This window comes from Saccostrea echinata, unplaced genomic scaffold (genome assembly GCF_033153115.1).
Source record: "Saccostrea echinata isolate AGI-Se365-2 ecotype Australia unplaced genomic scaffold, CSIRO_AGI_Sech_v1 ptg000014l, whole genome shotgun sequence".
NCBI lineage: Eukaryota > Metazoa > Mollusca > Bivalvia > Ostreida > Ostreidae > Saccostrea > Saccostrea echinata.
In genome coordinates, this window is record NW_026889763.1 from 1,471,040 (window position 1) to 1,495,339 (window position 24,300).

The 24,300-nt window shown below is 32.6% G+C and overlaps 1 protein-coding gene across 1 annotated transcript; it reads left to right on the forward strand.

Moving 5' to 3' along the window:
* Positions 1 to 15,269: 15,269 nt before the first annotated feature.
* Positions 15,270 to 20,423, forward strand: LOC133186970 (uncharacterized). The gene has a single exon (XM_061322348.1). The coding sequence runs from the start codon at positions 15,270 to 15,272 to the stop codon at positions 20,421 to 20,423; it is 5,154 nt and encodes a 1,717-aa protein (XP_061178332.1).
* The last annotated feature ends 3,877 nt before the right edge of the window (positions 20,424 to 24,300 follow it).

Sequence of the window (24,300 nt, forward strand, 5' to 3'; positions counted from 1 at the left end):
TACCTCGGAAATCTAGTGATATACAAGAAAAATGACTGAAAATATCCATCGGAAGGGATATATTGATTTTAAAGGAGATGTGAGGCCTTTCAAAATGTGCCGGTACCCGATACTTTTACCCGACTGAAATCATGATTGTACTGGCCAAAATGTTCTTTAGAGAAAAATTTGAAAACATACTAAGTATTTAATTAAAATCACTTCCACTAGGTATCTCCTATTTTTGTAAACAAGTCTATATTTTGAAAGCCCTAGATGTCTCCCATAAAACAAAAGATAGATATGCCTTTGAGCAAAAGAGCTCCCATCTGAGTAAAATATTTAACAAACATGCAACTTAGCTAAAGTTATTACTAAAATATACAGAAGCCAGAAAAGAATTTTTCAACAATTATCTGCGAATGGGGAAATTACTTACTGTTGATACTTACACATTGGAGGGATAAATCGCTAAGCAATGTTGAGAATAAATACCCTTCTTTTTCAATTGTACGAACACTTCTTAATCACTTCTAAGGAAAGGGCATATTAAGTTTTTAGAACTTTTGTCCGATCCCAATTATAAATGTAAAGACAATAAAATATGTACAAACTAGACCTGTTCTTAGTCTGCCTTTGAGTCAATATTTCTTGTCATTCTCACAAACGAAAAAAAATTGATACAGGTTTCAATGGAGGAACTACTCTCCATGAGTCATGGCACTCAAGTAACTTAGAAAGAGATGTCAGTTTAATGAAAAGAGATGAATCTCATCGAATAAAGACTTTTATGAATGAAAAGACATATATATATATTTACTTTTAAACGCAAAATGTTATCTTTCTACCTCAGAATCTGTAAATCATCTTTTCTGTTTGATAGATATCACAACTTAGCACTGCACCTCTTACTCACAAAAAGTGAATTTCTTTTTCGGAAGACTTCATATTTCATTTCTAGCAAACATATATGTTGTCTTCCTGAAATAGAAATATTGAACATATTCAAAGTATTTATCGGAGTTTCAAAATACTATTCACTTGGCAATGTCATAAATGTCTGAAATACATCCCCCAAGAACATGGCGGAGGTCTTTATGTCTTTATATATATATATATATATATATATATATATATATATATATATATATATATATATATATATATATATATATATATATATATATATATATATATATATATATATATATATATATATATATATATATTAAAAAGAATGGTTCTTCTCAGAAAGCACATTTACTTTGATGAAATAAACAAAGTATACTCTAGTATCTGATTCAGCAATAGCAACCGTGTAGTAGTGATATTTGTTTCTAGCAAATAAAAGCCAGGTGACCTTAGTATATAATTGCATTGACGCGGGATTAGGCAATTTTAATTGAAGTTTCCTCTCAAACGAATATAAAAACAATTAATCTTTGTTTATGACAATGGTTTGAGTGTGATCGGGGTGTATTTTAAGCAACTGATGATTAAAATTCTTATTTTTCTGATAAAATCCCTAGGTTAATCGTGCAATTAAGTGTTTCAATAATCTATTATAAACAAAGCACTGAATGATTTTGCTTTTCTCTGTGATGTTTATTGTTTTATCTAGGTGATCCATTTTAAATCCAAGAACGTGTCTGAAGGTAACACTGATTCATAGTTATTTATATTAATTAATGCTCAGTCAGATTTAATTCAATTGATAATTCTGCGAAATTGAACTGTTAAAAGCATCTGCAAATATTCCTTTTAACAAGGTTGAATTTTTATCCGAAATTAGAAATTAAGAACGTATATTTATATGATACTGTTTCTTTGCATTTCTGTCGATGTGTTCGACTAATTTACTTGCTCTTGAGCTCATCGAAGAACAAATTCAATTGAGCTATAAATGAAAAAAATCCATCTTAGGCTAGAATGCCAGAATAAAAATCACACGATTTCTAATTCTTTTAATTTAATGACTGTGTGTTGGTAGTTGATTTTGTTAGTAAAAAGAGCAAAGATTCTGCGAAAGATTCAGAAATTAATAAAAGTTGTAACGATTTGATAGCATAATGCATTTAATTCTATTTTTAGGAAATAGGTATCTTTTTATTTGCTCTCTCTCCCTCTCTCTGTGTGTATATTTGTATATTTTCTAAAGCATATGTAAATGAATGATTAAAAAAAACCTATTACCTAATCTAGTGATAGAGAAAATTGTCGACAATAACTAGAATTTTGATTTGTTGAGGATGACTAGTGTCTTTTATTAATATTCAATCTACAGTTGAAAATGATTGCATAAAAATTACATTTGTCATGCAATCATTTTCAACTTTAGATTGAAAATTATTAAAAGACACTGGTATTGACAGATTTGTTAAAAAGTCAATCTGCAACCAACCAATAAAGATCAGCTTTCAACTACATGTATATGTTTGCTATAAAATTTCAAAAATTAATAAAACAAACTTTAAGTAATACTGTAAACAGGGTTATTTTCGCCCTATCACACTTGCAAATGGTTTTGTCCCGTTTTAAATTCGCCCAAACACATGTGTTAAAGAGATAGCTTTGTTTTCTTTTAATTCGCCCGACTGAGACGATTGCGAAACAGGTAGAAATAAAACTGGAGGAGGGGGTGGGTAAAAATTTTCCGTGTAAACAGTATTAAAACCAGCTTTGATGTAGAGAGATTGACTTGTAACACTATTGTATAGGAAAATCTAAATTTGAAATTTGTCGCTTACAGGAAGGCTTCCCAAATGAGAGATATAAAAGCAATGCTTTCAAAAAGCAAGACTGAGCCTAGTAGTGTTAAACGGAACTTAATTTTCGTCTTTCCCTTTTTCCTCGAGAAAAGTGAATGCGACCTCAGAAAATTTAAATAGTGTATATTAAATATTAAGAAAAATTAATTGAAGTTAAATTACCCTTTCAAAATGTATTTCTTCATTGTAAAACGTTAATGTGATGTTGTTAACTAATATTTCGTTACATATATATTTTTCTTAATGTAATTGAAAGCCCATAAAATGAGCTATTTTTTCTCACATGAATTACAGCTATTCATTTTTGTTTATTAAAATGATTAAGAGCTATTCTCTGTAACCCCTAAACCTTTTTTTTTTTACCACGCATGGTCACCAATTTTGATGAAACATTGCCCATTATTACAACTTGACACCAGAAACATATATCCGTTTGCTTGTTAGTTTGCTATATCTCCTAGTTGCCATGGTTAAGAGCCGGAAAAGTTCAAAAATTGAGATTTTCAGCTAGCTACTTGGAATCTTTATTGAGCCTTAAAGATTAGGAAAATAAAACAAAACATTCTTACAAAAACATTACACCTTATTGTCACTGCTATAATGAACCTATTTACGATATATATCCAAGTAAATTACTTTGTAACCATGGGTACATTTAGAATGCATTTAAAATGCTGAAAATGCTGAAAAAAACTCAATATTCTCCAACCAACTCAATCAACAATACAAACATCGAGAAAAGTGATAAAAATATTTGACCTTAATTAATTAGGTATTGTCAGTATTATTCTAAAAATAACTTTCAGTTGCCATGGTACCACTGTGTAGCCATACAAAAGTTTTGTTTAATGCTGCTATCTTGAGGAAAAAATGGAAATTCAAAACCAGCAAATATATATCGTTAGGACCATGTGACACAAATAGCATAAGAAAAATTGGGATAAATTGCTACTTTGCAGTGTATACGTGGAAACAACGTACCAGTGGTTTAAAGTGGTAATTTTTTGCTGCATTAGGAAACTAGTTACCATTTAATCCAGAAAAAAATATTATTGACTCACCTTGAAATGTACTCATCTGATAAAAGAAATGTTGAATATCATATATTGATAAAGTTTGATGAAGAAAATAACACTGTTGCTATGGTTACCAAGAAGGGCAAATGTTCGAATTTGTTAACTTTATAGCAATATTAAACCCTATGTGTCAAATTCTTGCATCCAATGAGAGACATATGTTATTCAGAATTGAAAGTCAGCTTAGTTATTCATAAAAATTAATTAAAAATGTTTTTGGGAATCTACATACAAGGGTAGGCACTTAAGAAAACAAAGTATTTTTTAGCTTTTTGTACATACTTTTTCCCTATAATTCCCATATCAAAAATATATTTAACGAATTTAGTTTAATTTTTTTGATATGCGAGAATTAGAACTACACCAATGCCTTGAAGAACTGATCACCAGTTATATAGAAATATGCTTTCTGAAAAGGTAGGGTCAATTCAAAACATATAGAGATTAAATCTGAAATCCCTTTGCGGTATTAAAACCATGGCAACCATTGCCACATATATGAAATATCAGATTTCGTCCTTAGAATATGTCATAAGGAATTTTCTCTATTATATGGCTGCATTTCATCTCTAATGCTTTTATTTTGAGTGTATGACTTTATCAAAATGAATGAATAAAATTATTATTGTTTCCATAGAAACGTATGTAATTGTTGATTTCCCAAATAATGTATGTTTATCATTCAATTAATTAAGGCCTTCAACTTTTGGAAGCAGCAATTGCCACTTGTTTGCATGACTGCAAAGTTAACGTTTACAATCATGGAACTCTGAACATGTTAAGAGAGCTATTTTTAACTTTAGGTATATTGCCATGGAAACCATGCTACATGATAATAAATTTTTGCCTAATTTGAGTTAACCTGAGACTTTTATCACAGAGAGTTTGGAGAAATTCTGAGACTATGCGTGCCACAGCTAGCTCCTATTAAAAGTTTGTCATTACAGAGAAAGGCTATTAACACATCAGGACCACTGAGCAGTGAGGGATCTTTTTCGTGCCAGCACTTACTGCGACAAGGGACTTTGGTTTATACGGTCTCATCCGAAGGGCCGCTCTCCACATCCTACAGTGGGATTCGAACCCGCGACGTAAGGATCAACTCCTTACTCTGCGACTTTAGAGCAGACGCTCTACCACTGCGCCACGCGGGCGACCAAAATTATTTTGTTAAAAACATTCTGTTTGTACACACAAGTAGTCTGAAGTAGATATCAAAAGGGTGCTTGAGTTTCCGATTGTGAATATCTATGTAGTTTTTTGATATAATGTTTTCCAACAATCTGTCGGAATTCCCATGAGTGAAAATTGCGCCATGTTATTATCATCCTTATATTTGTATTCATATTATAAATATGAAGCATAATTTATTCAAAATATTAAAAAAAAATTATACATGAGAGGAAGACACTTGTTGTGGCCTTCAACTCGACTTTCAGATATATCGACGACGTTTTGTCAATTAACAGTAGGAACTTCCATTCATATGTCGACTCGATATATTCCAGTGAACTTGAAATAAAAGATACCACATAGTCTGACACATCTGTTTCATATTTGGACGTTTTACTAGAAAAAGACGTTAATTGTAGCCTAACAACTAATCTTTATGATAAACGTGATGACTAACTTTTCAATCGTCACCTTCCCGTTCCTATGTAGCAATATACTCTCATCACCTGCCTATGGGGTTTATATCTTCCAGCTGATTCGATACGCAAAAGCATGCTCAACGTACGAACAATTTCTATAACGAGGCAAATTATTGACAAACAATTTGATGAAACAAGAATAACAACAGTATACAGTTATGGAATGGGTACGAGGGAAATAGCAAATTTATGGTTCCCCGAGGGAGGAAACTATTTCCCGAGGCGGCGAAGCCGCCGAGGGAAATAGTTTCCTGCCGAGGGGAACCATAAATTTGCTATTTCCCGAGTTCCCATTCTATAACTGTTTTATTATACCGAAACAATCATAGACGATTTAATTTTTTTACCAGACATTCCGACATTTAAAAAAAAACAATGTAGAGGCAAAATCACAAATACATGCGGTTTAACACATTGTTATAAGTAATGCATCGTGTCCTAAAACAATTAAATTATTTTTAAAAAGTATTTTCACTGACATTTCGAAAAATTATCGTTGCCTTTATTTCGCTAGAATCCAAGTATGATTTTGACATAGCATGTCGAAATGTTTTGACGTCATAGTTACATTGCTAATAACATGACGTCACAGACTCGAGATTTCTTAAAGGCTCCGCCCACTGAACACTTTGATTGGTTAAAATTACTAATAAATATTCATGAGGGAGTAGTCCCAGGGAGTAGCTCTGATTTTCCAGGGAGTAGTCCTCAGATGAGGGAAATAGCTCTTCTCGTGGAAATAGACAGTTTTATGGTATTGATTTTATATAGAGTAATTACAGTAGAGGTATAATAATCTCGTTTAAAGTCATCATTTAGCAAGTTCTATTGTCGATACAACGATCTTGTTAGCAAATACAATCTATCATGAAATCGAATATTGATTGATGTTTTTCATACTAATTGTTACTCAATTATTTAATCTCTGAATTGTCTACGGATTTTTCCGTTTGCCCGATCATGAGAATGAGCACACGGCGGGTGTGACCGGTTGACAGGGGATGCTTGCTCCTTCATGGCACCTGATCCCACCTCTGATAGTTTATAGAGGTCCGAGTTTACTCTGCTCCCGATTTTTATTGTTTTAATGAACTTTTGAGCGTGATTACTGTTCTTATCTCCATATTTCATTAAGAGGAGGCGTATTTTTGAGAGACTGTCATCACTTTATGTTTTTGACGTTACATTGAAAAGAGTGCTCCGTGTTGACAAAACATGTTGATTTTAGAATAATGTAACATGAGTTTCATTAGATAAAATTAAATGAAACTGCACACAATTTAGATGTTTTTACATCTTATCTTAAATATGTTAAAAATAATATGACGAAGAGCGACATTTTCTATGTATTTTTTGAATGACCCTAGTAGTTCATACTGTCTTTTTTGCATTGTGCAAATCTGTCTTCCAGCATGGTAATGTTCGATTATCATTCCCGTGTGTATAAGTCCATAAATTTAAATACAATATATTTGACTTACATATAAGCAGTTTTTTGTTGATGTTTTTGTTGATGTACATATATTTACATGGTGCTTAAGTGTGCAGATACCCCAGTTTGTTATTATGGGTTAGTAGTGGTAAATTTATTTTAAAACTTCAACAATTTAAAAATCAATAGCATCACATTAACTTACGGTAGATCTACCATAATTCTATCAACTGTTTAAAATTCAAGGGAAAAAAGTTACCAATTTAGGAAGCACGCATTTCATCGAGAAAATAAAAATCAATTTGTATCTGTTGGAATATCCTGGGGGCCGTTCCATATTCAAAATGAAATGCAGATAATGGTATGACGTCAATTTTGTATTGTAGACAAACAATGTTCCGCCAAAGCATCGTGTTAATTTGCAAAAGTTATTCTGTACAAACCCTTTCCCGTCTGATGAGGACTTAATGTAATGTTGTTTGTTTTCTTTTGCCAGACCGATTCCTGATGGATGTTTTTAATACTTGGATGCCGATTCTTATTCTAATGTAAAAAAACATGCTCAGTTTACTGACGATAATGGGGTAAATTGACAACGTTCTCAAGTAGACAAGAATATGTAAGTACAAGAACACTTTTTTAAGTTGTATAAATATCCAAATGCGCATTTTAGTTTGATTTATTGCATTTCAAATGTTCTGCGCTCATTTATCAATCAGATTTAATCTTGATTCGACATGATACAAGTATTGTTTTAAAATATCCATTCCACCGCAAATTAAAGGAAAGGAAACTTGGTAAAAGTAGGAACTTATATCCTTCGGGGGAAATGACCTATTGTAAACATCTGTTAATTTGTTAACTTATATATCATTTTGCTTCTAGGTAAGAAAAAAAAAAAAAAAAAACCGAAAAAACTTTAAGATATTTGAGCGGTTTAGTTTGGATAACTTGTCAGCAGACTTATTTGAAAAGTGATGTCACTATTCTATTCTTTGTATTTTATTACTGATTAATTTAGTTTTGTCATTTATATATATCATATTATATCAAGGAAATATTTCCTCATGTCATTTCTCTATACTTGAAATCAGGATTATTTTCGCACTCTCACACTTGAAAACATTTTTACACAGTTTGAAAATGGTTGTGTTAAAGAGATAATGCTGTCTTCTTTGAATTCGTCCCGTTTTAAATATTGTCTCTTGCGAGGAGGGAGAAAATAAGACGGGGATGGGCAAAAATTTCCCTGTTATAGTATTTTTAACGTTACTGGTTAAAAGCAAGTCGTGTGTTTTACAAAGAAAGAAAGTATTGAAAATGACCAGGGTTGCAGTCAGGTGACTTAATGTCTTTTCAATACCATGTAAACCGTAGAAAATTGAAGTTGTTAACTTAAGTAGGTTAAAAAAATGAATGATTTTCATTGTATCCTCAATGTTTGATAAAGATAAAAGTAAGATAAATGTGATATATTTACATATTCGCAAAACAGTATCTTCAAAGGTAATATATCATTTTTAAAATAAAATATATTATTATATATATTAAATTACAGTTAAAGTATATTTTCTAATTAATCAAATCTACCGTGTGACAAGTCCTTTGAGAAAGGCTTAAGAATCTTTTTAAAGCCAAAAAAAAAAAAAAAAAAAAAAAAAAAAAAAAAAAAAAACACACACAAATCTTTATCATATTAATCTAATGAACGACAACAGGTACTCGTATAAAATCCTGAATGCCATCAAAAGCTATACTTTATATTAAAAAGGCATTTCTTATAACATGAATATACAGATTTTAGCAGAGTTTACGTACAACAGCATTTGAAATATACGTTTTATGTACAGTTATAAATTGGAGTTATAAAGTTATAAAGATTTATAGAAAAATGTCTAAGATATTTTTGTTAAGGGACAAAAATGCTGATAAATGCAAACTGTTACTTAAGTATGTTATTTTTAATTTTAGTAATTTGTTAAAGATAATTCTTGTACTTATATTGAAAAAAAATATGTACATGTATAGTGAAGTCCTTAGAGAATTTTTGAGAGTATTTGTAAAATGAAAAGCGTTTTCAATATATAAACCCCCTCTTGTATATATGAAGTTAAATATTTAGATCACAGCCATTCAGAACATAGGTTTATTATAATACTGTAACATTTTTTGTTACCAGGTGGCAGCAATGCAAATTGACAAATGAATATAAATTCGAAATTTACAGTATGCCGATATCATATATTTGTTGACACGCAACTTTTGATGAATACCAGATCCAAAACAATCTTGCATTACTGACTTATTTACTTTTAACTTTGTGGCAAATTATTTTGTGGTAATTTTGTTACAATAGAAGTTTAAATCTAAAAATATAAACTTATCTATCTTATTAGCATTCTGTTTTAATAACTGTTTTAAAATATTTTCCTTAGGAAGAACGCATGTAAGTGCTTTTTTCTATGACTTGTCTTTTTCGAAAAATTAATACTACTGCAGAATTGTCTAAATTGTTTGAGTAACTCATATTAAAGTGATTAGGCTTCAATACAAATCTTGATTATCACAGACCATCCATAAAAAAAGACAAGTGTCACCTTTCAAAATTATTTATTCACAGTGTATTAAGTTTGGCATAACATGACCCCAAATCAAATTAATTGTTTAAAATACATGTGTTCAGTGGGTGCCGTGGAAATTTGGTAAAATGTTCACAGCACACTCTGAAAGCGTAACTTTAGAAAATGGTGCGAGAATTTGCATATGCTTTGTGGGGATTTCGCAACATTCCACGCGTTGCGCTGTGATAAATGGATTTACAACATATTCACTACATAAATACCCTTCTTTTAATTTTTTCTCGTGTTAAATTGTTCTTTTTTTGTAGTTGCAGAGATCACATATTGATATATCTGTAGTTGAATTGTTTTCTATAGTCTTTCAATAAAACCAAAAAAGTCACAACATTCCTAACACTGAAGAAATTTTGAATAACTATACGACCTTGTTCAAGAGCTTACATTTTTCAGTTGTAGTACCTCGATCATTTCTTTGTTGCAATATATTGTTTTACGTTAGCTTTGTACCTAAACTACCACAAATAGCAGATATTCATTAGGTTATGACACGAGTAAGCAAACTTGTCCCGTTTTCCACTGGGGAAGTCAATCATGCTTTTGCAAGAGTAATTCTGGGGGACGAACAGTGGCTCACTGATTCTCCTCGAATTGAATTATGATTTGTGAGAAGGAATTGATTATGTTGTGAATAATAAATAAATGTCAAAACTGTATAATTTCCCTGCAATCAATAATGTAACTATGACACCGTTTTGCTGAAAATAAAAGTTTTGTTTATATACGGCGTATCATTAGCTATCCGAAATCAATTGAAAATCCTGTTTGAAAAGGAAATTGCCGGTGTTGCTCATTGACTTATATGTTTAATCATTCCAAATATACCTCGATTTGTGATTTAATGTCCAAACAAGAAATTTCTTTCAAAACGATTCCTCACAAAAATACTATTATATCTGATAGTTTAACTATATGGACTAGCACTTGGCCTGCAAATGTCAGGTCGGACCATCCCAAAGACTGGCATACCTGTTCCAAGCGATGGATACAAAACAGTAAATGCTATGTCCCTTTTAGGTGTCAAACTTACACAGCTCATTTCCTTTGTTCTATTCATTTAAAAAAAATTATTAGATTTAATTAATTAATTAATTAAAATTATTGATTTAAAAAAAAAAAACCTGTTAATCTATTTCTTTTGATCAAAAGAAATATACAACGATTTTCAAATTCTACTTTCAGAATTTTTTTGCAGAAACTTTTTTACACAAGAGAAAAATTCGTTTCTAAATTCTAGAATTTTCAAGAATTTAAGGTATTCAAGCAGTCTTTGGGAAATTTCCAACGGTTTATGTCATTATAAACATTGTTTGAATATTAACACTTTTTAGTCCAATAACCCACGAAACATATATCATAAAGTTTTTAAAGCAATATGAGCTGCAACTTTGATGTCGGAAATCGTTGATGCAAAATTTAATTAACTATTTAAATGACAGGGAAAAAGAATGTTTATAAACTTCTGTTGTTCATATTTGCGATGGAAGAATAATTTTTTAGGCTTGATTGAAGCAAAATTACATTATTGTCGTCCTTATGTAATATTATATATTCAGTTGTACAGAAGTCTTTCTTCTGAAACAATTTAATATTTTATTTAAGTCAAATTGATCAAAAAGTTTAAATTACATGAAAATTTATCGAGATAGCACATTTTAACAGCAAAATTAAATTCTCAAAAATGCAGCTCATATTGCTTTAAAGGAAAACAAAAGATTTTTAATAACATGGCTTCATATTTTAATAAATTTAAAGTTTATGAAACAAAAATGAAGAATTTCTTAAAAGAATAAGTGTTTTTTTTTGGTTTGTATTAAGTGTATATTTAGTACAGTAGTAAGCTTATAATTTTTGGTGTGTACAGTAATACCGGCACCGCAATACAGTATAATTCTGAAGTATAATCAGATGCTTCTTTGTTGGACATCATCCTCATACGTACCAAAAATACGAGGAATGTCCTTAAAAGTCGTAAACAATGTTTATAACTTTGTAACCATTCAACCAATGTTAACCAAATTTTGCATAGCTATAATTTATTCAATGTTCCTTAAAATATTGAATTCTTAAATAATTATCTTTCAAAGTGATAATATTATGATGATTTATAAGATGGCCAATATGGTCTGTCGGCGCACAATTGAAATCCGGAATGATTTACGTATGTAATTATTTCAATTGCATTTGTTTCTCTTATAATATGTACAATATAAAATTCAAATTTATATAAGTTAAATCAGAAACAAAATCTTAGTGATATGTCAGATTTTTACATAAATAGCATCAGAGACATACGATTGGTGTAATTTTCAAAGTGCTGGCTGAATCCAGTTTGACGTCTTAAAACGCGTTCGTGGCGCACGGGGATAAAATGAATATTGTTTTGAATGTGGTTTGCGGAAAAAGATATAGAAGTGACATCACACACTAGAACGTTAGTAGAGAAGTCGTTTATAAATGCAATAAGAGATTCAAGGACAGGTTCACCTCCGTACCAAAAAAAATATAAAGGCCAAGAATATTCAGACATTGAGGAACGGTATGGGTCATGATAGAACTTTGCGTATTCTCTGCTTCCTACAATGTAACGACCTTTCGAGGGCTGAAATTTGAATCTGATCAAGAAAATAAAAACGGTGGTAAATCTGAATGAGTTCCCCTAGTTAAGAGTGGTTTGACAATTTGAAAAATCAAGGAGATGCTTAAGAGAAGAGTGTTGAGCACACATGCGAGTACTTAGAAAATATGATCATGACGTTATGTTTGTTTGTTTGTTGTTTAACGTCCTTCTCGAGAATTTTATACTCATATGGAGACGCCACCACCTGCCGGTGGAGAGCTGCAAATTTTGACCTACACTCGGCACTTAGGGCCATTGAGCAGTGAGGGATCTTTTTCATAACAGCACCTACTGCGACACGGGACCTCGCTTTATACGGTCTCATCCGAAGGCGTTATGAGACGTAAATTACGCTAGCTTTCGTGCGCTGAAGAACATTTATATCCTTTCCTTATATTTACATTATTTTCTAATGAATGTGTTATTATCATGGAATTTTAAATTATGATCATTAAATCTTGCTTTTACTATGACAAGAAAAGAAAGTTAATTTAGCAAAGAGAAACTAAACTGTTTCCCTGCCACGACGTTACTTATGTTTACATTTTGACCTCACAGTCACTCATATCTGGACCAAAATTAATAAGTATTTAGGTATGCATAATTTACTGAAACTTAATTCAACAAACAATCCATGTTTTATCCCTTATTGTATTCTATACACAGCCACGTCTTATCTTGACGTAATGACAACCAAATATGAAGACAAAGAAATTGTTCAGAGGTCACACGAGAGGACATGCGGTTATTAAGAAATAACCCCAAATTCACCGAATAAATAGGGTTTATTTTTCTCAAAACATACATTTGGCAACTATTAAATTACGTACTTTGCCATATGCTAAATTCATTACTACTAAAAATCCCAAAAATCCCGAACGACTAATCATAAAATCCAATTTGATGGCAAGTTCCTTACTACAACACACAGGTTACCATTACTGGTGTTCTATTCTATAAATAGACGCCTAGAAAAAAAATTATCTTCCATTTAAACTAGAAATTGATTTTCTTTAAAAAAAAAATTAGCTTCTCCCAGATATATATCCCAGGTCAAAGCTGTTAGATCTTAGGAGAAATTAAATAGCTCTTCTTCTTTGTCCGACTCTAGTTTTGTTGAATACTTTTGCTTAGCACAATTGTTCTGTGTCAGTGGGCCATGCGTCAGAGTCCTTAATGAACAGTCTAATTCTCATCTAAAACAAATAAATTAAAAGAACAGATGAATAAACAGAAGTGTAAGTTTGATAAAAATTGTTTTCAAACCCACCATGAAAATTTACATTGTAAAAACCCACCATGAAAATTTACATTGTAAAACGCCTTTTTAAGAGAACTTATTATTTATTTAGTTTCTCCTATAGTATGAAAAATACTGTATTTAAATACTGTATGGAATAATTATGCTTTGCTAATGAATGTCACGCAAAACGTAACATGACTCACATTAGTTTGATATATTAGGTTAAATATTACCTTTCAAAAACCTTTTTGGGAATATTCTTACTCCATATGTTAGAGATTGGAGGCTATTGCACATCCTATTACACATGAGTCACATAAACATGTTTCGTGGTGGAACCAGTGAGTAACGTAAAGACACTCAGAGCATGTTATCCGTACACACTTAGCGGAAGTGATGTTCAAAAGTGCTGGAACACATTTAGTAATTTTTTTGAAAGCAGTAGAGAACTTTTTTCGACATTTTAATTTTAAGAAATGATATTTTTCAGTGAAGAGTTCTAGATATATTCTTCAAATTTTATTTTATTTTATTTTTTTTTTTTTTTTTAAAACATATTCTATAATTTCTTGAATCAGCTTGTTACAATTTTTGTTACAGTTTTTGTGATGCTACACTGACATTCTAACACGGCCATTTAATTGTCTCTGTTTCTGGATACAAGCACAACATATCTAATTAAAATTGATGGTAATTGAAATCGTTCATGGATTCAGATGACAATACACAAAAATTTAGCTTTATGCAATGATTGCCAATCGTTTGGCTTTTCAGCAAACACGATATCTATTGAATAAAAGGTTTTGATGACAAGCATTTTTTGCAAAATATCGATTTTCTATTTTAAAAGACAAAAGGCAGGAAATCTAATGTACAATAGATGCCTTTAGCAACTATGCCAGACAAACGACAGTATATTTAATCTTTTTATTGTGCGTGCGTTTTATCTTATGGGTAGTTTTATCTTTGTAGTTCGGGTCCGCTTCCCCCAAAGATGAGAAGGTGGTGTTGCTCCCCTTCAGATATTTTAGAAGTTTTCCTAAATTCATACAAAAATGTGTTTTGATGTAAACAGAGAGTATGGTTCCCCCTTCCCTCTTCTTACACTTGGTCCTTGATTTTATCAAACATTTTTTCAAACAACATTATGATCTTGTTTCATCCCGGAAAAAAAATGCACTCTCGACCATAATAAAATAACTATGCTATTTGATATAGGAATCGATATCTAAAAAAAATTCTAATGAAAAATATTGCTCATCAACAGCCTTTACTTTTATTCTATTAACAATTATAAACTTATTTTCAGTCATAATAAACTAATCAATATTATGTTGTTAATTCACTGACTCTTAAAATGTCCAGAAATAGTAGTATTAAGGAAAATACTTCAATTTTGTGTATATCTTATCCAAATTATATACAGTATATCAATTTTTTAATGCTTTAGTTTATTGCAAGTGTATTGTATTGAGTTTAGATTCATGATGTATCACACCGCCCTCAAAGACCATATACAATGGATAGAAATCCTAAGCTTTAATCAATATCTGGAAAATAAAATTACTTTTTTTTATCTAAATTGATCTATGAAGGAAAGATTTTTTAAAAAAAATTCTTTCTTCAGCAGCAATAAATTAATATGAAAACGAAAAGTAAAACACATAAACACACACACAAATAATAAGATTAAAAAAATAAAATACAAAGAATAAAAAAGATTTTTTCTGTTAAATTATATGTATATGAATATATATAATTGACCTTAAAGTAAATGTTATTTTTTTGTAGGTATTCTTGTGAACATTAAAAAAGTATAGTAAAACAAGAACCGCCAGTGAACAGGAACATCATACAAAAACCATGGATGTTGGTGACGTATTAAATCGACTTCGCCGCAATGCAAACTCTACTTCATCTTCTTCAGAAGAGGATGCCTTTACAGAGTCCAATAACTTGGCGATGTTTGTTGTAATCCCTATTCTAGTTATAGTGTATGGTGGCTGCGCCTGCATATACTGCTGCTATCAATGCAGGCGTTACCTCAAACGAAAAAATATCTTTCACGAAATAATAATAAGGATCCGTGGGAGAGAGGCGGAGGAAGACAACGAAGAATATGAAACGCAGGAAGATACCATGCAAGAAAGTCATCCGGATGAGGAATCTCAAGTTGAAGCTGAAAGTGGAGGTCATTACGTGCATTCGAACCACAGTTCCCCTGGACCGGATGGGGCCGTGCGGTATGTCGATTACGACACAGATTTACGATCAGCGATGTCTACACCTGGAATTCAGTATACAAGGAATAACTCTATAAAAACGAAAAGGACAAAGCTTGTCTTGGTTCACAACGGAACTGATTCAGAAATGAGGTCTGATTCAGGGATATTAGAGGATTCCTCATCGATTCATAGGATATCGGGTGATAACTCACTTGTGATAGAAGAAATTGATCATTCTCTGAAAGAAACAAACTGTACAAGAGAATTTGCTTCAAATGGTAATACATCATTCACTACAATCGGAGGCACAATATATGCTACAAACGGAAGCACAACGAACACTACAGATGATAGCATATCAATTGCCACAGAAAATAGAAAATTTTACTCTACACAAGATAATACATCAATCGCTGTAAATCATGCTACACAAAATGACGAGAAAGGGAATACATTAATTGCTAAAAACAGAAGCAAATCAATAGCAATAAAATGTAGCGAACCAGCGCCAAATAACGTCACAAAAACAGTTGCAATACACAGGAAATCATCTACTACAAACGTAAACTCATCATCTATGGTAAACGGTAGCACAGAATCTGCTGTTAACGAAAGCACGATATTTGCTACAAACGATAACACACAAAATATTAAAAAAGATAACACATCATATTCTACAAACGGTAACGTGTCATTTGTAACAAATGATAGCACACAATTTATTACTCACGGTAGCAAACCATTGGCTGCAAACGGTAGTAAATCAGCCGCTATCAATGGGAGGGCATCTCCAGCAGATGAAAACATATCGTTAAATACCAACAGTAACACAATTTATGCTACAAACGGTTACACAGAATTTGTCTCAAACGGTAGCAAACCCTTGGACATGAAAAATAGAACATTTTCTACAAACAGAAATTCATATGTTTCAAAAGAAAGTACTACAGATGTTACAATCGAAGGCACATCTGCTACGAATTGTACCACAATATATGCTACAAACGGTAACGCAACATTTCCTACAAACGACAATGCTCAATTTGCCTCGGTCCCTATCAAGCCAGTGATTACTAATGATAGCATATTATTTGCTTCAAATGGAAGAACATCATTTGAAACAAACCGAAACACACCATATGGTACAAACGGCAGCACACAATTCGCCTCAATCAATGACAAACCAGTGGCTACAAACAATGACACATCATTTGCTACACACGGCAATATACAATTTGTTTCAAACCATAGTAAATCAATATCTACAAATGATAATACATTAAATGCAACAAACGAAAACTCATCAAATGCTACAAACAATAACATGGCATATGCTGCAAATGCCAATACACCATATGCTACAAATGGCAGCTCACAATATGCCTCAATTCAAATGAGTTCAGTGTCCACAAACAATGACGCATCATTTGTAACAAACGAAATCACGCCATTTGATACGAAAGGGAGGACAGCAAATTCCTCATATGGAAGCACACCACATGCTGCAAATGGCAACAACCGGTTTGCCTCAAACCACAGAAAACCAGTGTCTTCAGACGATAGCACACAATTTGTCTCAAATGAAATTACATCATATGATCCAAACGATAACACATCATATGGTACATATGAAGGCACTTCATTTCCTTCAAACGATAGCATACAATCTGCTACATATGGTACCACACCATATGCTACAAATGGAAGAACACAATATGCCATGAACCAAAGGAAACCAGTGGTTACAAACAATGGTACATCATATACTACAAACGGAAACATGGCATTTGCTTCACACGATAGCACACAATCAGCTACAAATGGTAGCACACCATATGCTATAAATTTTAGCACACAGTTTGCTTCAAACCAAAGCAGACAAGTGGTTACAAACGGAAGAACATCATATGCAACACAGGAAAGTACGTCACTTGCTGCAAACGATAGCATACCATCTGCTACTAATGGTTCCCCATCGTATGCTCCAAATAGCAGTAGACAATTTGCCTCAAGCCAAAGCAAACCAATGGCTACAAACAATGGAACTTCATATGAAGTAAATGGAAGCATGTTGTTTGCTACAAACGATAACAAACCATCTGCTTCAGACGGTAACACACCATATGCTACAAATGACAGAACACAATTTGCCTCAAACCAAAGCAAACCCGTAGCTATAAACGAAAGCATATCATATTCTACAAACGGAAGCGCATTACTTTCTACAAACGGAAGTATACCATCTTCTACAAGCAGTAGTTCAACATATGCTACAAATGACAGCACAAAAGTTGCACCAAACCAAAGCAGACCAGTGCTTACAAGCAATGAATCATCATATGCAACAAACGAAAACACATTATTTGCTGCAAACGGCAGGACACAAAGTGTTTCAAACGATAGTACACCACAATCTACAAATGGCAGGACACAACCGACACAATTTAATTCAAACAATAGCAAGCCAGTGGCTGCAAACGACAGTACATCAATTGCTACAAAAGAAATCACACCCATTGCTACAAACGGTAGCACACAATCTGCATCAAACGATTGTGACTCATTTGCTTTAAACAGTAACACTACATTTGCTACAAATGGTGGCTCACCTTCTGCATTACATGGTAACTCATCGTTTGCCACTAATGTTGGCGAAATGTTGGATACAAATAGTAGCAATTTACTGGAAAAAAATCATCGAACATCATTTGCCCGAAAGGAAGACACATCAATTGTTAGGAGTGGTAACACACCATACGTTACAAATAAAAGAACACATTTCCCTATGAACGATAATGAAAAATCAAATGCTACAAAAAGTTACAAACCATATGTTTCCAACCAGTACACAGCAAATGCTACAAACGGAAGCTCACAAAGTGCTGCAAGCGAAAGCGAAACAAACGCTATAAAGGAAAGGGCAATCTTTGCTACAAACGAGGACACGGCATTTTCTACAAACACATGGGCTCCAAATGCCACCAACGAAAACCCATCATTTGATGCCAACAGTAACAGACCAAATTGTGGAAACGGAAACATGCCATATGCTACAAATGGTAACACATCATTTCATATAAACAGTGGTACTTCATGCACAAAAAGCAGTAGTGAACCCTTTGCTACAAACGGTAATACATTACATGTTGCAAACTGTACCACACCATATGGTGCAAACCAAAACACACCAGTTACCTCAAAGGGTAATAAATCATTTGCTACAGATGGCAGCTTACCATACGTTACATACGAAAGACCGTCATTTCCTACGAACAGTAACAAAGCTTATGCTACAAAAGGAAACATACCAGATGCTGAAAACGGTAACACTTCATTTGCCCCGAACGGTGGCACACCATATAGTCCAAAAGGTAACCCACATAATGCTACAAACGATAGAAAACCGTTAAATGGAAGTAATCAATTGGCTACAAAGGGCAGTACATCATCCGCTTTAAATGCTATCACACCATCTACCAAACACGAAAGCAAATACTTACCTACAAATAGTCGCAGACAGATGGCTACAAATGATAGCAATACATTGCCTATGAACAATAACAAACTATTGGCCATAAACGAAAGTAAACCGGTGTCTACAAACCTTAACTCACCATTTGCAACTAACGGAAGCCCATCATTCAGCAGAAATGGTCGCAAACCATTGGCTTTGCAAGGTCACTCATCATTAGCCACAAATGATAACAAACCAATGGCTAGAAATGACACTATGAACAATAACAAACCATTGGCCATAAACGAAAGTAAACCGGTGTCTACAAACCGTAACTCACCATTTGCAACTAACGGAAGCCCATCATTCAGCAGAATTGGTCGCAACCCATTGGCTTTGCAAGGTCACTCATCATTAGCCACAAACGATAAAAAATCAATGGCTAAAAATGACACTTCACGTGGTACAAGCGGTTACATACCATCTTTTGCAATCGAAAGCAAACCAACTGCTACTAACAGTAGCAAGCCATTGATCTCAAACCAAAGCAAACCAACTGTTACGAGCAGTAACACAACATTTGCTACAAAAGACAGCAAACCAATAAATACAAATGGTAGAAAACCATTAGGTGGCACAAACAGTGGCACATCACTTTCCGCAAACAATAGCAAGCCATTGGCTACAAACGGAAGTACACAATTTGTTGCAAATAGCACACCATTTGACACAAACGATGGTACTCCATCTGTTACAAACGGTAACACTCCATTTGTTATAAACAGTAGCCCACCGTGTGCCACTTACAGTAGCAAACCATTTTCTACAAACAGTAGCCCATCATTTTCCTCAAACAGTAGCAAACCAATAGACACTCAAGGTGGTAAACCATTGACTACAAATGGTTGCAAACCATTGAATGGAGACAGTAGTAAACCACTGGCTACAAATCTTAAAAGAACGCCATCACCACATCGTGCACAATATATTTCAACGTCAGAAAATGCATTTCAAGTTGAAGACATGCCCTTTCAGTTTATTTCTCCAAGAACCAAAGATGTTGGGCCAAGATATATGGACTGGAACAAAGGAGAAACAACGAGAAGATTTTGGAAATCGGACACAAAATATAGTTTTTCGTCCGATTCAGGAATAAGTGTAATAAGTGATCACAAAATGAATTATCCACTCTCAAACAGCGCAGTTGAGCCGAGAAAAACGGCTACTCATGGAAGTATTAATGCTCCACTCATTAATAGGGACCATACTTTAAGAAAAACATTATCATCTATGACCAAAAAAGATTACAAACAGTTCATTATTGGACCATGGAAGTGATAAAATCTCTCTACATGTATCTCTTCAGTTCGAGTGGAAGCTGTTGTCTTCGTTAAAGTACATGTATTTGTAAAATGAAAGGCAAAGATTCAGTTTTGTATGAACAAAATGAATTAAATAATACAAATGTAATGCCATTTCATGTGGATCAAGCAGAAAGAATATTTTTGGCTGTTACTTGAAATTTTCTACCAAATGTAGAATAAGATATTTCCCGGTAAATTATCTGTCATTTTTCACAATGTCAAGATTTTGTGATATGTGTATCTGAGGTAAATCATCACATATCTTTTGTAGGAGACTCCTTCCTTTCATAAATTTCTTCATGCTGATAATTTAGGATTGTAGAAATCGAGGAAAAATCATTTTCAGCATTATATACATATTGTCCATTTATTTTTTCCAGCTACCGCATATATACGGAGTTTATATTCCCTAATGATTGATTCTGTGTTTTCTAAGAGAGCATGTTTTTTAATCGTTGGATATTTTCATTCATCTATATTTAAAATACCAATTTTGAAATACATTTTCTCTTCTTATTTATCACAGACATATCATATTCTTATTGTCTCGAAACATGAATTATATTTTCATAAGAAAAATCAATGTTTGTTTGTCAATTTTTGTTTGTTGTTGTTTTGTTTTTAATAAAGGTGAAACACAGGAAAAAAACTAACTTGTAATATAAACATCCCATTTCATTTTTTCCTCATGGTTGTTCCTCCAAATAAATTGAAATATTACCCTGACGATGTGCATATGTGACAATGCTTCAAATATCATAAAAATATTTTCGATTTATTTTCCTTCAGTTTGCAAAATCCAAGTTTTTCAGAAAAAAATACGGCAACAGTCGACACTACTGTTTTCCGGCAATATTTGGCCCAATTTAATTCCAGCCCTTGCACCCTCATCGCAATTTGGCGAATTTAAAAAGGGATAAAAATATTGGCAAGTTTGAAAGGGCAAAAATTACACGGGCAAAAATAACCATATAAACAGTATTGTTTCTGTAAAGTAAGGACTAATTAGTACATATCCTTGCCCAATCGATAAAGAATGACATTTAAAGGTATTGTTTTATGACGCTACCACAGAAGGCACACTTGTATTAGTTTACGTTCACAAAGAAAAACGATAATTAAACACTTTAATTTCCGCTCTCAGCGCCTGGCATAATTCAAGGCCTGAACTATTGACAAAACATTGGCATGCTTTGGTGATAAAACGTCGTTCTGAGAATTGGAATTTATTGAAATGAATTCCTTGAAAGTTTGGTAAGCACAGCAATTTGATGAGTAGATTTTGTAATAAAAGAAGCTGATTGAAAACACACACATACATTAATTATATATGTTACAATGTAAAAATAAATGAAATTAGGAAATTTTATTCGAAAATATTAACACGTTTAACATAAATATAAACGAGCAAAACAGATGATTTTGGGAGAGTGTGACTTACTGATAAAAATGCATGGATTTAAATGAATTATGAAAAACTCGTATTATAAATGCGTAGGTGTGTTTGTGTATGTAGGCATATTTCACATAGACCAAGGATAGCAGCCGTGTATAAGCATTTACTGCATGTTTGATGTCTATATCTTTATCGCACGGTCTCCGGTCATCAATATACACATGTTCACATTACTAAATTAATCAAATGAAAAATGTATTTTTACTATTGTAATCATTCTTTGAACTTTCATTTTAACTTGATACTTCCAAAGTTAACAACCGGCTAGAATAGCCTAGTGGTAGGACGTACGCTTCATGATCGGGATGCCAGGGTCCGATTCTCGTTCGTCGCGCCACGTCAAACCTATGACTAAACATAGGTAGGTAGTGACTGTTCCTTCACCAAAAGCTCGGCATTAAGAGTGAAAGTCACGGATTTTAAATGAGACCTTTAAAATCGTGGTCCCGTGTCACGGTAGGCGTTGGCACGATTAAGAACCCTCACTTCTCAATGGCTCTGAGTGCCGAGTATAGATCTAAATTGGGGCCCTTCTCCGGTATATGGTGACGTTTTTATATGAATGAAAAATTCTCGAATGGGACGTAAAACAATATATACAATCAATCAATAGATGAATATTAACAGTAAATTGATGATAATTGCACATATTAATAAAGGTACCAATGAATTCCAAACGATAGCGTAATTTTTTTTTCTTCAAAATCATTCAATGATTTGAAAAAAAAAATTCAAAGGATACAAGAAATAACGACCTAAATACACATGCAATCTCATTAGTATTTCTTTCGCAAATTTAATTTTTTCATGCTAGATGAAACATCTTCTACACACATTTTTGTCCTCCGCAAGCGGAGATATTTAATCTCATTCGTCTGTCCATCCGTTCCTCTGCCTGTAAACTGTCGAAATCATTTTCACACTGGTCATGTCTTTTGAATGAAAAAAAGATAGGGCTTTAATATTTCACAAGTGTATAACCTGTGACAAGACTTTTCAAATGTACAATGACTTTTGACCTTTTGTAACTTTGGTAATACACAGGACGAAAAACCATCTTTAAGCAATCGCTTAACGGTGGCTTAAAGGTGGCTAAATGTGGCTTAATGTGGCTTAAGAAATTAATTTCATTAAGCCATCATAAGCTGCATTCATAGTGACTATTATGATATAAAAAGAATTAAAACTGAAGATATGTTAAAGAAATTTACCTTGTAGACTTAAATGTTACACAAAGATTTTCAATTACTTAACAATCAAAAAACCGTAAATATCCGCAGCATATTTATAAGAACTATAAGGACTTTTCGGCGATATATTCGGTTTTAATAACAAATTTTGTTATATCTGTTGAATTTCAATCTTATCATGCTTATACTACTGTGAATAAAAGAGGAGGAATAATTTGAATCAAAAAGTTGTTTCACACCGAACATCACACCGAGCTCCACGGTTAAGTAATTTTAACGTAATATAAAGGAGTATTTTTTAAAAATATATATAAAAGTACTTATTAATATTATTGATTAATAAATATTAACATAATCTATATTTAAAAAAAAATACATATACCATTTATAACTACAAGTCTCAAACAAATTTTATTGACAAAAAAGGCTTTTTATTTCCATTAAAAATCAACAACCGGGATAGCCTAGTGGATTATGCGTTCGTCCTCTAATCTGAAGGTCGTGGTATCGAATCCAGCACGGAGACGTCTTTCTTTTATATTAGGGATGGCAATTTGTAACCAGTTAACCAATTACTCGGTCAGAATGATAGTAATCAGCCATCCTTAAGACGTATAAGCCACCAGTAAGCCAAGCATCAAGGAAGTGTTTCATCTTGTGATAACTTTTGAATTAGACGATAAGAATTTCATATTTTCACATGGGCAATATCTGTGACAAGATCTTTTAGAATGTACTTGTGATTTCTGACCCTATTACCTCTAAGACTGTTCTAAACTTTTATCATTGGTAATAATTTCTTAATGGAAAGTAGGACTTTCGTATTTCACACCTGTATTACCTGTACACGTGTTGATTTTTTTTTAGAATGTACTATGATTTTTTAACTTTATGATCTTGAAGTTTTACCTACTTTTCAAAGAAAAAAAACCTTCACCATAATAGCTTTTGCATCGGAAGAGACAGGGTGTCCATATTTCACATGCACATTATCTCTGACAAGACCTTTCCAAATGTGTTATGATTTTATAATTTCATGACCTTGAAGTTTGACATGGTTTTCAAAATCTTTCAGAAAATCTTTCAGATTATATTTATATATATATATATATATATATAAAATATTTTTGCAAGTTAAAGTTATACTTGCGATTGAAACGAACAAATAAATGTTACCCCCTCTAGCATCCCGTCATTGTTCACAT